The following is a 12,685-nucleotide window of genomic DNA, read 5'->3' as shown; positions in this document are numbered from 1 at the left end:
GTGGCAGAGCCAGCAATCAGAGGGGTCTGGGGGTCCCCTGCCCAGGCCTGACGCCTGGGCCAGAGGCATCAGGCCTGGGCTGGGGGCAGAACCAGTGATGGGGGAAATGAGGGTCCCCTGCCCAGGCCTGACGCCTCTGTCAGAAGCGTCAGGCCTGGGCAAGGGGCTGATCCTGCAATTGGAGGGTGATGGGGGTCAATGCCTGAGGGCTCCCAGTATGTGAGAGGGGGCAGGCTGGGCTGAGGGACACCCCCCACACACACACCCAGTGCACGAATTTCGTGCCCCGGGCCCCTAGTATACTTATAAGAACACTTTCTTTTTCTTAGAATATCTCTATTTCATAGCATCATGTTCTTAATTTGGGGTCACAATAGTTTCATAAATGTCTCTGACTTTTTCATCTATTCCCTGTATATTTATTTTCTTGAGGTCAGTTGGTATGTTGTTTCCCTTGGTCTCGGTGTTTCACATTGAAGGATTTACTCTAATGACTTGTGATACTTGATGATCCATTCACATGTAATGATATGGCAATAGAAAAGTAAATTGTGAGTTTGTATATGCACAGGTTTGTTAATCGGCAGATTTCCCTTCAGGGTGAAAGCATTCTGCTTTTTTGAAAAAACATATTTTATTGATTTTTTACAGAGAGGAAGGGAGAGGGATAGAGAGTTAGAAACATCAATGAGAGAAACATTGATTCAGTTGCCTCCTGCACACCCCGTACTAGGGATGTGCCCACAACCAAGGTAAATGCCCTTGACTGGAATCAAACCTGGGACCCTTCAGTCCTCAGGCCGGCACTCTATCCATTGATCCAAACCGGTTAGGGCAACATTCTGCTTTTATGCCCAGTTGCCTGGCATTCAACAATGGCCTTGGGAAGGGCTGTGTGAACCGCATTTTGCCTTCTCTGAAACTAGGCAATAGGGCAGTTTTGTTTCCTCTATTAGCCTCTGTGGAGATGCTCATCAACAGCTCTCTCTAATTAGCAGCTTAAAAAAATCCCTTTATTGTAATTTTGATAAGATTTTTCTTCTAGGCAATGAATTTCAGTTTCAGATGCCATTGTGGTCTAGAACGCTTCTATCATGTCATTTAACAATTAAATGCTGGGCTTTGATACTGACATGTACAGGCTCTATGATTCAGCTTCATTTTGTTACTTGGAAAATGTGGATCAGGATATTTATTCCCAGTGTTGTCAGTAATAAATGTACTTCTATAGGCAAAACACCTAGTACTGTAACTGGAACTTACAGGAAGCAATCAATAAGCATCCCCCTCCGTCATTCAAAGTACTGGTGATTCATAGATGAAAACATCAACACTCTTCACAGTGTTTACAGTCTAGCACAGTGCCATAGAAACAAATATACAATAAGGATATAATTTGAATAATTGTTTTATTTGTGATGTGTGTATAGAAACAGAGGAAAATGGAAAAAAGAAGTCACCTAAGTGTTCTTGGGGAAACCACAAGAACCTCAGAAGATGTAATGCGTAATCCTCCACGTGTATGGAAAACAATTACTCACTTTTCTGGATACATTTTATTTTGTAGGCTTGAATACTATTATTAGGTGGTTCTTTAAGTATCTCTTTAGTGAGACTAAATAATGTCATGGTCTTTGGTTTTTACTAATAAGATTTTAATGAAACAAAATAGCTTTTGTTTTATTAAGCAAGCAAGCAAACAAACAAACAAAAAAACCCCACCTGTGGCTTTATCATTATCAGGTATTGTATAATTATCTATGTATACCACATCCTGATTTAGATTCTGTCTCAATCACGATTAGTAATAGCTATTTCCACCAGCTGTGGATTTAAATTCCCAGAGATATAATTTATATAGAAAGATTAAACAGCTATGCCAGAATATAAACAAACATGTTTATTTCTGCATCTAACTTCATGTCTAAATTTAGGTATAACCATAGAGTGTTGTAAAAGTGAAAGTATATTTTTAGAAAACCATTCTGTTTCTTTTTCCTTCATGATTCTCATTGAGCCAAATGGGCACTGACATTGATATGTTATATATTTCTTCTCCATCTTTTCTGAAAGCCAAGTTGCAATAGCTTATGAGGTTCATGTAATATGAAGGAGTATAAAACCTATACTTGTGATATACATGCCTGCGGATCTAATACATAACCTGAGGTAGACTACCCATTTGATTCTGAACTTTCTAAAACATTCAGGAAGGAATCCTGGTAATTTATATACATCAATATAACTACAAAACTTTTTCTTCTTTACTTTTATTGTTGATACTATATGGATGTCCCCATTTCTGCCTGCATTTGACCACCTCCAACCAGACCCCACACCCTCCATCACCACACTGTTGTCTGTTTCTATGGGTTATGCATATATGTTCTTTGGCTAATCCCCTTACCTTCTTTCATCTTTTTATAAAAGAAATACCTATACTCAAGAGAAGCTCAGCTCTTCATGGTCCTAAAACCAGCAATTACCTCATGGAAAGGATAGTGTATTTTAAAATGTGTTACATAGAACTTAAGTATAGGTCCATAAATTCATTTACTAAGCACATGCTTTTTAGAACGTGGTCATTCTTGAACATCTTTTTGTTTCTTTTTTTTAAACACTTATAATCATTTTTATTTTATTTTTTAAATTAAATTCTTTATTGTTTAAAGTATTACATATGTCTTCTTTTTCCCCCATTGACCTTTCCCTTAAACACCTTTTTCCATCAATGTCCATGGAGATCCAATCCATGACTTTGTGCTTTTGATTTTACCAAATGTATCTTATATTTGTCATCTTTACCTCTTACCTACCTCTTCCATTCTAATTTAATGTACCATTATCTTTAACTTGGGTTGCTACAAGGGACTCCTAAAAGATTTTTTTTCAATCTATTCCCAATATCAGATTGGCAAGGATTGTTTAAAATGCAAATTTGGTCATGTTACTCTTCTACGTAAAATATTCCTGTAACTTCACATAACAGTTGCTTAGGCTTTATATATATAGACTAGAGGCCCGATGCATGAAATTCGTGCAAGGGGCTCAGCCCTCGCAGCCCCATCTGTATCAGGAAGGTCGTCCGAAACAACGTCTGGAAGGATGTCTGGAAGGTTGTTCAGCTGTCCAGTCTAATTAGCATATTATGCTTTTATTATTATAGATTGTTCCAAGACATCAAGAGGAGGGACTAGGCTGGGTGAATTTGGCTGACTGTTCTGTACGTCTCAGGAAAAAGATTATTATCAGACCAGAGGCCTGATGCACAAAATTCGTGCGCCTCTGCCACCCCTTGGAGCCCCTTGCAGCCTCGGCCGGCCCTTGGAGCCCCTTGCAGCCTCGGCCAGCCCTTGCAGCCCTGGCTTGGTCTGGAAGGTCATCCATACAGTCATTCTGCTGTTCAGTCTAATTACCATATTAGCTCTTTATAGGATAGTACTTATTGGAAGTCCTAGCCACAGTGATCAGACAAAAAGAAGAAATACAAGGAATCCAAACTTAAAAGGAGGAAGTAAAATTATCATTATTTACGATGACATGATATTCTACATAGAAAACCCTAAAGATTCCACCAAAAAACTACTAGATTTAATAAAGAAATTTGGCAACATAGCAGGATACAAGATTAACACCCAGAAATTGATGGCATTTCTATACACCAACTAGAGACCTGATGTATGAAATTTGTGCAAGAGTAGGCCTTTCTTCCTCTGGCTGCTGGCACTGGCTTCCCTCCAGCACCCGGGACCCAGGCTTCCCTCTGGTCGCCTGCAGGCATCCGGGACCTGGGCTTCCCTCTGGCTGCTGGCAGGCACCTGGGACCGGGGCTTCCCTCCGGCTTCTGGCAGGCACCTGGGACCCAGGCTTCCCTCCAGCTGTTGGCAGGCACCTGGGACCTGGGCTTCCCTCGCAGCCCCGGCTTCATGCAGAAGGTTGTCCGGAAGGATGTATATTATGCTTTTATTATTATAGATAATGAACTCTCAGAAAGAGAAACTAGAAAAGCAATCCCATTTACCATCTTAACAAAAAAATTAAGATACTTAGGAATAAACTTAACAAAAGAGGTAAAAGACCTGTACTTGGAAAATTATAGAACGTTGAAAAAAGAGATAGAAGAGGATATAAACAAGTGGAAGAATATAATGCATTCATGGATTGGTAGAATTAATGTCATCAAAATGTCCATACTACCAAAAGCAATCTATAGATTCAACACAATTCCTATTAAAATATCAATGGCATATTTCACAGATCTACAACTAATAGTCTCAAAATTTATATGGAATCAAAACAAACAACAACACCCCTTACCCCCTGAATAGCTGCATCAATCTTGAGAAAGAAAAAAGTTGGAGCAATCACAATACAGGATATTAAGCTATACTACAAGGCCACTGTAATCAAAACATCCTGGTACTGGCATAAGATCAGGCATAGAGATGAATAGAACAGAATAGAGAGCCCATGAATGGAAACAAGCCATTACACTAAATCTTTGATAAAGGGGGCAAGAGCATACTTTAATAAAGATAATCTCTTCAGTAAATGGTGTTGCACATGTTAAAAAACGAAACTAGACCATCAACTTTCACCATATACCATAATCAACTAAAATGGATAAAATATTTAAATATAAGTTGTGAAACCATAAAAATTATTGAAGAAGGCATAGGCAGCAAAATATCAGACATCTAATGTAGCAAAAATGTAATTGATACAATGCCTAGTGCAAGAGTAACAAAGGAAAAAATAAATGGGACTACATCAAATAAAAAGCTTCTGCACAGCAAAAGAAAACAGCATCAAAATGAAAAGAGAATCCACTGTATGGAAGAACATATTTTCCAATGATACATCTGATAAGGGGTTAATATCAAAAATATATAAAGTACTCATATAAATCAACAAAAGGAAGACAACCCAATAAAAAAATGGACAGAGGACCTAAATGGACATTCTCCAAAGCAGACATACAAATGGCCAATGTCACTAATCATGAGAGATATGCAAATTAAATGCTCAATGTCACTAATCATGAGAGAGATGCAAATTAAAATGAAATGACAATTAGGTATCACCTTCCACCTGGCAGAATGGCTGCCATCAATAAATCAACAAACAGGTGCTGACAAGGATGTGGAGAAAGAACCCTCATACACTGTTGTTGGGAATGCAGACTGATACAACCACTATGGAAAACAGTGTGGAGTTTCCTCAGAAAATTAAAAATGGAGCTGTCATTTGACCTAGTGATCTCACTTCTAGGAATATATCTTAAGAAACCTGAAATACCAATCAGAAAGAATATATGCACTCTATGTTCATAGCAGCACAATTTACAATAGCTAAGATCTGGAAACAGCCCAAGTGCCCATCAGTAGATGAGTAGATAAAAAAGCTGTGGTATATCTACACCATGGAATACTATGCAGCGATAAAAAAGAGATATTTTACCCTTTGAGACAGCATGGAGGGACCTGTAGAGTATTATGCTAAGTGAAATAAGCCAGACAGAGAAAGACAAGTATCACATGATCTCACTCATATGTGGAATCTAATGAACAAATATAAACTAATGAACAAAAATAGATCCAGAGACATGAAGCATGGAACAGACTGTAAATCTCAGAGGGAAGGTGGGGGCAGAATGGCTGCCATCAATAAATCAACAAACAGGTGCTGACAAGGATGTGGAGAAAGAACCCTCATACACTGTTGTTCAAAGAAATTGTATGCATATATATATGCATAACCCATGGACACAGACAATAGTGTGGTGAAGGCCTGGGGTGGGAGGCAGGGGTGCGCTAGATGGGGTCAGTGGGGGAGAGGGGAATAGACATATGTAATAATTTCAATAATAAAGATTTTTTAAAAAAAAATATTATTCCACCTTAAAAAGGAAGGGAATCCTGCCACAGGCTAGAACATGAATGAAACTTGGGGACATTATGCTACATGAAATAAGCCAGTCACAAAAACAAAATACTGCATGATTTTGCTAAAAGAGGTATTTAAAGCACTCAGATTCATAGAAACAGAAAGTATGATTATGGTTGCCAGGGGAAGGTTAGGATTGGGGATGAAATGGGAATTATTTCTTAATAGGTATAGAGTTTTAGTCTTGTAAGATGATGTTCTAGGCATCTGTCATACAACAATGTGCATATAGTTAATAGTATTGTAGTGAACAATTAAAAATTATGGTGATAATTTTTCTGTTATATATTATTGTTATTTCTTTTTATGATATATATTTTTACTGTAATATATATATATACATATATATATATATATAAAAGCGTAAGTGACCATTACAACAGAATAACCGGAATGACCGGAATGAGCAGTTGCTATGATACACATTGACCACCAGGGAAGACGCTTAACAAATATAAACTAATGATCAAAAATAAATCCAGCTTAATGCAGGAGCTGGCCACAGCCTGCAGGCCCTGATTGCTGATAGGGCCTGCTGGCCAACTTCCCAGGTTCCTCCCCACATCCCTCTCCTGAGCCAGCAGGCCCCAATCAGCCTGCCCTTCACCCACCTCAATTGGGACCTGCTAGCCAACCTCCCAGTCCCTCCCCCCAGCTGGCAGGTCTCTATCACCGATCAGGGCCAGACCCTGGGCTGGGACAGCGAACCAGGGGTGGGTGGTGGTGGATGTGGGTGGCAAAGGAAGGAGGAGGTGGGGAGGTGGGTAGGCAGGGAACCGCATGGTGACTGTGCATGAGCAGCGAGGGAAGGAGGAAGCAGGGAGGCGGGGAACCACATGGTGGTGGGGCGCAGGCAGCAAGGGAAGGATGAGGTGGCGAGGTGGGGAGGCGGGGAACCTGATCGGCCCTGATTGCTGGCCAGGCCTAGGAGCCCCACCCATGCATGAATTTTGTGCACTGGACCTCTAGTAAAAAATTTTAAAAAATAATAATCCAAAAAACAAAGGGTCCAGATGACAGCATCATGCACCAGTAAAACACCCTGTGTTGACAGTCAGTTTCATGCTGCAACTAAGTACTTTTATAGCCTGTAACTCTACCCTGAAGGGGCTAGGTAGCAAGCCTCAGACCTCAGGAGAGATTGGGAGGCAAGTGAGCAGCATATGGTAGTAGGAGGCACTACAATGATTTTTGCTCTTAAGGGTGAAGTCCGCAAATTTAATTCCACAGTAAGTAAATTTTACCTATTTTGTATGTCTTTGCTTCTCTTCTCATGCCATTGGGCATCCCAAGCATAGCTCTTTTTCCTGGGCCTGTGTCTGCTTTTATTTGAATTAAGGGTTGGTGGTTTACACAGCAAAGAACATTCTTTAATTTCTCTTGAGTGTCCTGTGTATCAAAGGCATTATAAAGATAATGCTAAGGCTGGGGGAGATGGAGAAGCCCTGAGGGGTGATTGGGGATGGAAGCCATCGCTTGAACCCACTGATGGCACCGAGCAATCAGGGCTGGTTTTGGGTGTAGGCAGCGGGTGTGAGTGGCGGTTCCGGCACCAGCACCAGGCGCAAGCAGGGCTGGTGCTGGCAGCAGGTGCAAGTGCTGGGTGGGACCGCAGCATGTGGGAGCAGAGAATTTTCAGTAACCACCAGAGGCTTGCCCTGATGACAGTGACTGGCGCCCCTCCTTGGTCTGGCGCCCCTGCTCACCTGCTCCACCATCCTGCCGTGGCCGATGCCTGCCATGTTCTGTGCTCTACCGCCTGCTGCTGATGCCTGCCATGTTCCGTGCATGGCCCCTGGTGGTCAGCGCATGTCATAGCGACCAGTTGTTCGGTTGTTTGGTTGTCCTGCTGTTTGGTCTATTTGCATATTAGCCTTTTATTATATAGGATATATAAGGAACTCATACAACTCAACACCAAAAAGAGCAAATAATCTGATGAAAAAATATGTGCAGAGGACCTGAATAGACACTTCTCCAAAGAGGACACAAGGATGGATCAAGATGTTTTAACTGATAACAATAACTAGATTATAGACTTCCTGAGATCTGCAACAGTCTTGAATTTTATTCTATAAATGATTATATTGCATTGCAGAGGTTGTTAGTTATCTTTTTTCAATAAAATATTTTTTCTTTTATCTTTTATTAAATAGAGACACAATCCATATTACTGTGAAATTCAGCAGTCGCTTCCTCCATCCTGCCAAAGCTTCGCTGAAACTAATTTCAGTACCTAATATGGTAGTAGGAGGCACTACAATGATTTTTGCTCTTAAGGGTGAAGTCCGCAAATTTAATTCCACAGTAAGTAAATTTTACCTATTTTGTATGTCTTTGCTTCTCTTCTCATGCCATTGGGCATCCCAAGCATAGCTCTTTTTCCTGGGCCTGTGTCTGCTTTTATTTGAATTAAGGGTTGGTGGTTTACACAGCAAAGAACATTCTTTAATTTCTCTTGAGTGTCCTGTGTATCAAAGGCATTATAAAGATAATGCTAAGGCTGGGATTTATTGAGAAGTGATGATGTTCCAGAGGGAGAAGGATTTTTAAATTTTCTGTAACATAAATGTGACATTGCTATGATTGACTTTTTATAGTCAGTATTCTGTTTAAATATTATGTCCTACCATGGACATATGGTAAAGAAGAAGTAAATTTGTTATTGTGCCATATTTCTATATGGAGTATAAAGAATTTTAGGTGTGCAGTGGCATGAGTAGGAAGTAAGTAGAAGGACTCTAATGATGGTCAGTTTTGTAAGGAGAGCATTAAGATGTTCACATGGACAGACTGGCTTATTAGATAATGACACCTAGAGTAGGAAGCAGGCATTTGATTGTCACTGAGATATGTATTATGATCATATGATTTTCTCCTGAATAATGAACTCTTACACTTCCCAGTCCTTTCACACAAATTTTCTGAAACAAAACATTGCTATGTCACATGTATCTAAGAGACATGGATGGTTTTAGCCTGTCATTAACATGGCTACAGGGCAGAAACGCTGACACTTGAAACTCATATGGTCTCGGTTTACTGCTCCATCTGAATACTCATGGTCTTAGTTACCAGGAGGTAGAGCGTGTAATAATGGAGAAATAAAAGAAGGTAAGAACACCATCAGTATGAAAATGTAGAATTCCTAGAATCTTTTCCTCTATGGAAAGCCATTGGGTAATTTGCATTATAAATTTTATGTTTGTACTTTTATTATGTTAAAAATATGTCAGTGTAAGCCACCATCTTATAAACACAGGCATATCACACTCACACACATACACAGATAAGTATTCATACACTCACACACCTGTGTGCATACACACACACATGCCTCTTCTTTATGTCATGTTATTAGGTATGTATAATTAATTAATTTGAAAATGCTCAGTCATTAATAAAAATATTTTAAGGAAATACATTTGGGAGATAATATTATGACAGTTCAGTTGTAGAAAAAGTACTATTGATCAGTGATGAGGTAAAATATGAAATATGTTTTTATTTCTTCCCACTCAAATTTTTTTTCAGTGCAATGTTTCTGGGACAAAGGGACTTATATAAATTAATATCATTGTTATATTTGAATGAACAGGTTTTTAGATGCTTTAAGCTTTTATGATTCAGGTTCTCTTTTTTTGTTCTTACCATTTAGTATGTCTTTATTTATTTATTTATTTATTTATTTTTTACTTTAGAAAATGATAAAATGCAAAAGCCCATGTTATACATGGAAAAAATTCACTGTGAACATTAAAAATCCTTTTCCTACTGCTGGTGACTTCATGTAAGTTATTGTTTTAATGTAATTTTATTACAGTTAACTATATCCAATCTTAATGGAAATAAATAATTTTCTTCAACATGAACAATTTTGAGAATTTTTTTGTATTTACATTGCTATAAATTTATAAGCATTATCAGATAAAATAGAACAACTAATAAAGTAAACCAATTTTCCTTGAAATGCTATTTGATCTATACAAAACTAAGACTGGTAATATCAAATTTATTAATTTTGTGTATATTTTTGAAATCTTTCAATTTTAAAAATTTTATAGTTAACATATTTTATTTCTAAATTTATTTCATCTGTTAATTTCCAAAAGAGAAATATCTATTCAAGCAAAAAATTCACTTTTACTTAAAGCATCATTGTTGATTAAAACTATACATTATGTGTATATTTGTGCATCTAGAGATTTAACAATAGCAACAATATATACTTGAGATTAAAATATAATAAAATGCTTAATTACTGTTTAAGTTCACAATAGGAAAGTATCTTGCCATATATTTACATGCTGTGGGAGAAGATGGAGAATGATGCCTTATGTACTGTTTAAATTACTAACTCTCTTTCCATCAGCTTTAGAAATCAGATCCTCATAACAATACTGGTGTTGAGACCAAAAGTTGTATGCATGCTTAATACTGTTTGATAATTTTCAGTATTTAAAATCACTGCATGTCTAGGCTTTTGGAAGTATCTTCTTAACAGTATCATTTATTGTTGAGAAAACAAAACTTTTGTTGAACAGTTATTGGTGAATGTATGGTTCCCAAGTTCCCTGAGGGAGAATTATATTTGCTATAATTTTATTAAATGTTATATTGCAATATAAGGCACAAAAAATGTCAGAAATGTATCATTAATCCAGTATTAATATTTGCTCTTAAATGAACCAAATGGCTGACTGCAGTTCTTTAGAGGAAATCAGGATCAAACATATTAAACGTTGCATTCTAGTGGTAGACTTGAAAGAAAATCTCAATGTTTCAGGAATTGGTAGAATATTATACTTGTATGTTTCTAAAAAATTATAATATTTTATTTTTACTTTATAGTTTATCTCAAATCACATTAAAATTGTTACTTGTGTAGGGTGCATGGTTTGGTAGAGGAGAAGATTGTTAATTGGGGTAATTTGACTACTTCCCCTTTGTATAAATGTGGCCCTTAAACTTAGGCAAAAATTGAAAACTCAATATTTAAAAACCAATCATAACATTTGAAAAATCGATATTTTATAGTAGGCATATATGATTTAAAAATTTTAAATAATAAAATACATAAGGGAAATTTTATGGCAATTAATTCATATAGAGTTATTAAATTTTATATTTTTTTGTTGAAAGTATGACATGTCTCCCTTCCCATGCCCAGTGACCCCATCTTCTCCACTCCCTACCCCACTCCAGGTCTTCACCACACTATTGTCTGAGTCCATGGATTTTGCATATATGCATATAAGTTCTTTGGTTAATCTCTCCCAGTCCCCCTTTCTTTCTGAGAATCATCATTCTGTTGCATGCTTCCATTGTCTCTGGAACTATTTTGCTTATCAATTAACTTTTTTCATTAGATTCCACATATAAGTGAGATTATGAGATATTTGTCTTTGGCTTATTTTGCTTGGCATAATACTCTCCAAGTCTCTCTATGTTATATCAAAGTATAAAAGATCCTTCTTTTTTACAGCTGCATAGTATTCCATTGTGTAATTATACCACAGCTGTTTCATCCATTCATCTACTGATGGGCACTGGGCTGTTTCCAGATCTTAGGTATTAATTAATGCTCACTCTCCAGATCCCTCTATGCTGTTTCAAAAGGTAAGATATTCTTCTTTTTACTGCTGCATAATATTCCATGGTATAAATGTACCATATCTTTTTTTATCCATTCATCTACTGATGGGCACTGGGCTGTTTCCAGATCTTAGGTATTGTAATTAATGCTGCTCTGAACATAGGGGTGCATATATTCTTTCTGGTGTTTCAGGTTTCTGAAGATATATTGCAAGAAGTAAGTTCACTGGGTTTAAATGGAAGTTCCATTTTTAACTTTTTGAGGAAACTCCACACTGTTTTCCATACTGGTTGTACCAGTCTGCATTCCCACCAGCAGTGTACCAGTGTTCCTTTTTCTCCACATCCTTGCCAGCACTTGTTTGTTGATTTATTGATGGTAGACATTCTGGTAAGTGCTAGGTGGTACCTCATTGTTGTTTTAATTTACATCTCTCTGATGGTTAGTGACATTCAGCATTTTCTCATGTCTCTTGGCTATTTGTATGTCCTCTTTGGAGAAGTGTCTATTCAGGTCCTTTGCCAATTTTTTAAATTGGATTGTTGGTCTTCCTTTTGTTGAGCTGTATCAATACTTTATGTATCTTGGAAATTAACCCCTTATCAGATACATCATTGGCAAATATATTCTCCCATACAGTAGATTCCATTTTCATTTTGATGCAGATTTCTTTTGCTATGCAGAAGGTTTTTAGTTTCATGTAGTCCCATGTGCTTACTTTTCCTTTGTTTTTCTAGCTCGTCTAGACAATGTATTGGTAAACATCGGTAGCTATAAGAGATGTCTGAGATTTTGCTGCCTGTGGTTTCTTCTAGGATTTTTATGGTTTCATGGCTCACATTTAAGTCTTTTAACCATTTTGAGTTTATTCTTTTTTAAAAAATATATATTTTATTGATTTTTGACAGAGAGGAAGGGAGAGGGATAGAGAATTAGAAACGTCGATGAGAGAGAAACATCAATCAGCTGCCCCTTGCACACTCCCTACTGGGGATGTGCCCACAACCAAGGTACATGCCCTTCACCAGAATCGAACCTGGGACCCTTGAGTCCGCAGGCCGATGCTCTATCCTCTGAGCCAAGCCGGTCAGGGCGAGCTTATTCTTGTGTATGATGTAAGTCAGTGGTCTAGTTTCTTTCTTA

At 37.8% G+C, this 12,685-nt stretch overlaps 1 protein-coding gene across 1 annotated transcript in view; it reads left to right on the top strand.

The window, feature by feature from the left end:
* The window catches only part of CFAP47 (cilia and flagella associated protein 47), a 458,234-nt gene that overhangs the window by 262,534 nt on the left and 183,015 nt on the right, over nucleotides 1-12,685 (top strand). Inside the window, 2 exon segments of the mRNA XM_015571970.1 lie at nucleotides 8,103-8,253; nucleotides 9,648-9,736. Coding sequence (XP_015427456.1) covers nucleotides 8,103-8,253; nucleotides 9,648-9,736 — 240 coding nt within the window.

Source organism: Myotis davidii, unplaced genomic scaffold, assembly GCF_000327345.1.
Source record: "Myotis davidii unplaced genomic scaffold, ASM32734v1 scaffold1107, whole genome shotgun sequence".
NCBI lineage: Eukaryota > Metazoa > Chordata > Mammalia > Chiroptera > Vespertilionidae > Myotis > Myotis davidii.
The sequence above is the reverse complement of the archived record's forward strand: the minus strand, read 5'-3'. Positions and strand labels throughout refer to the sequence as shown.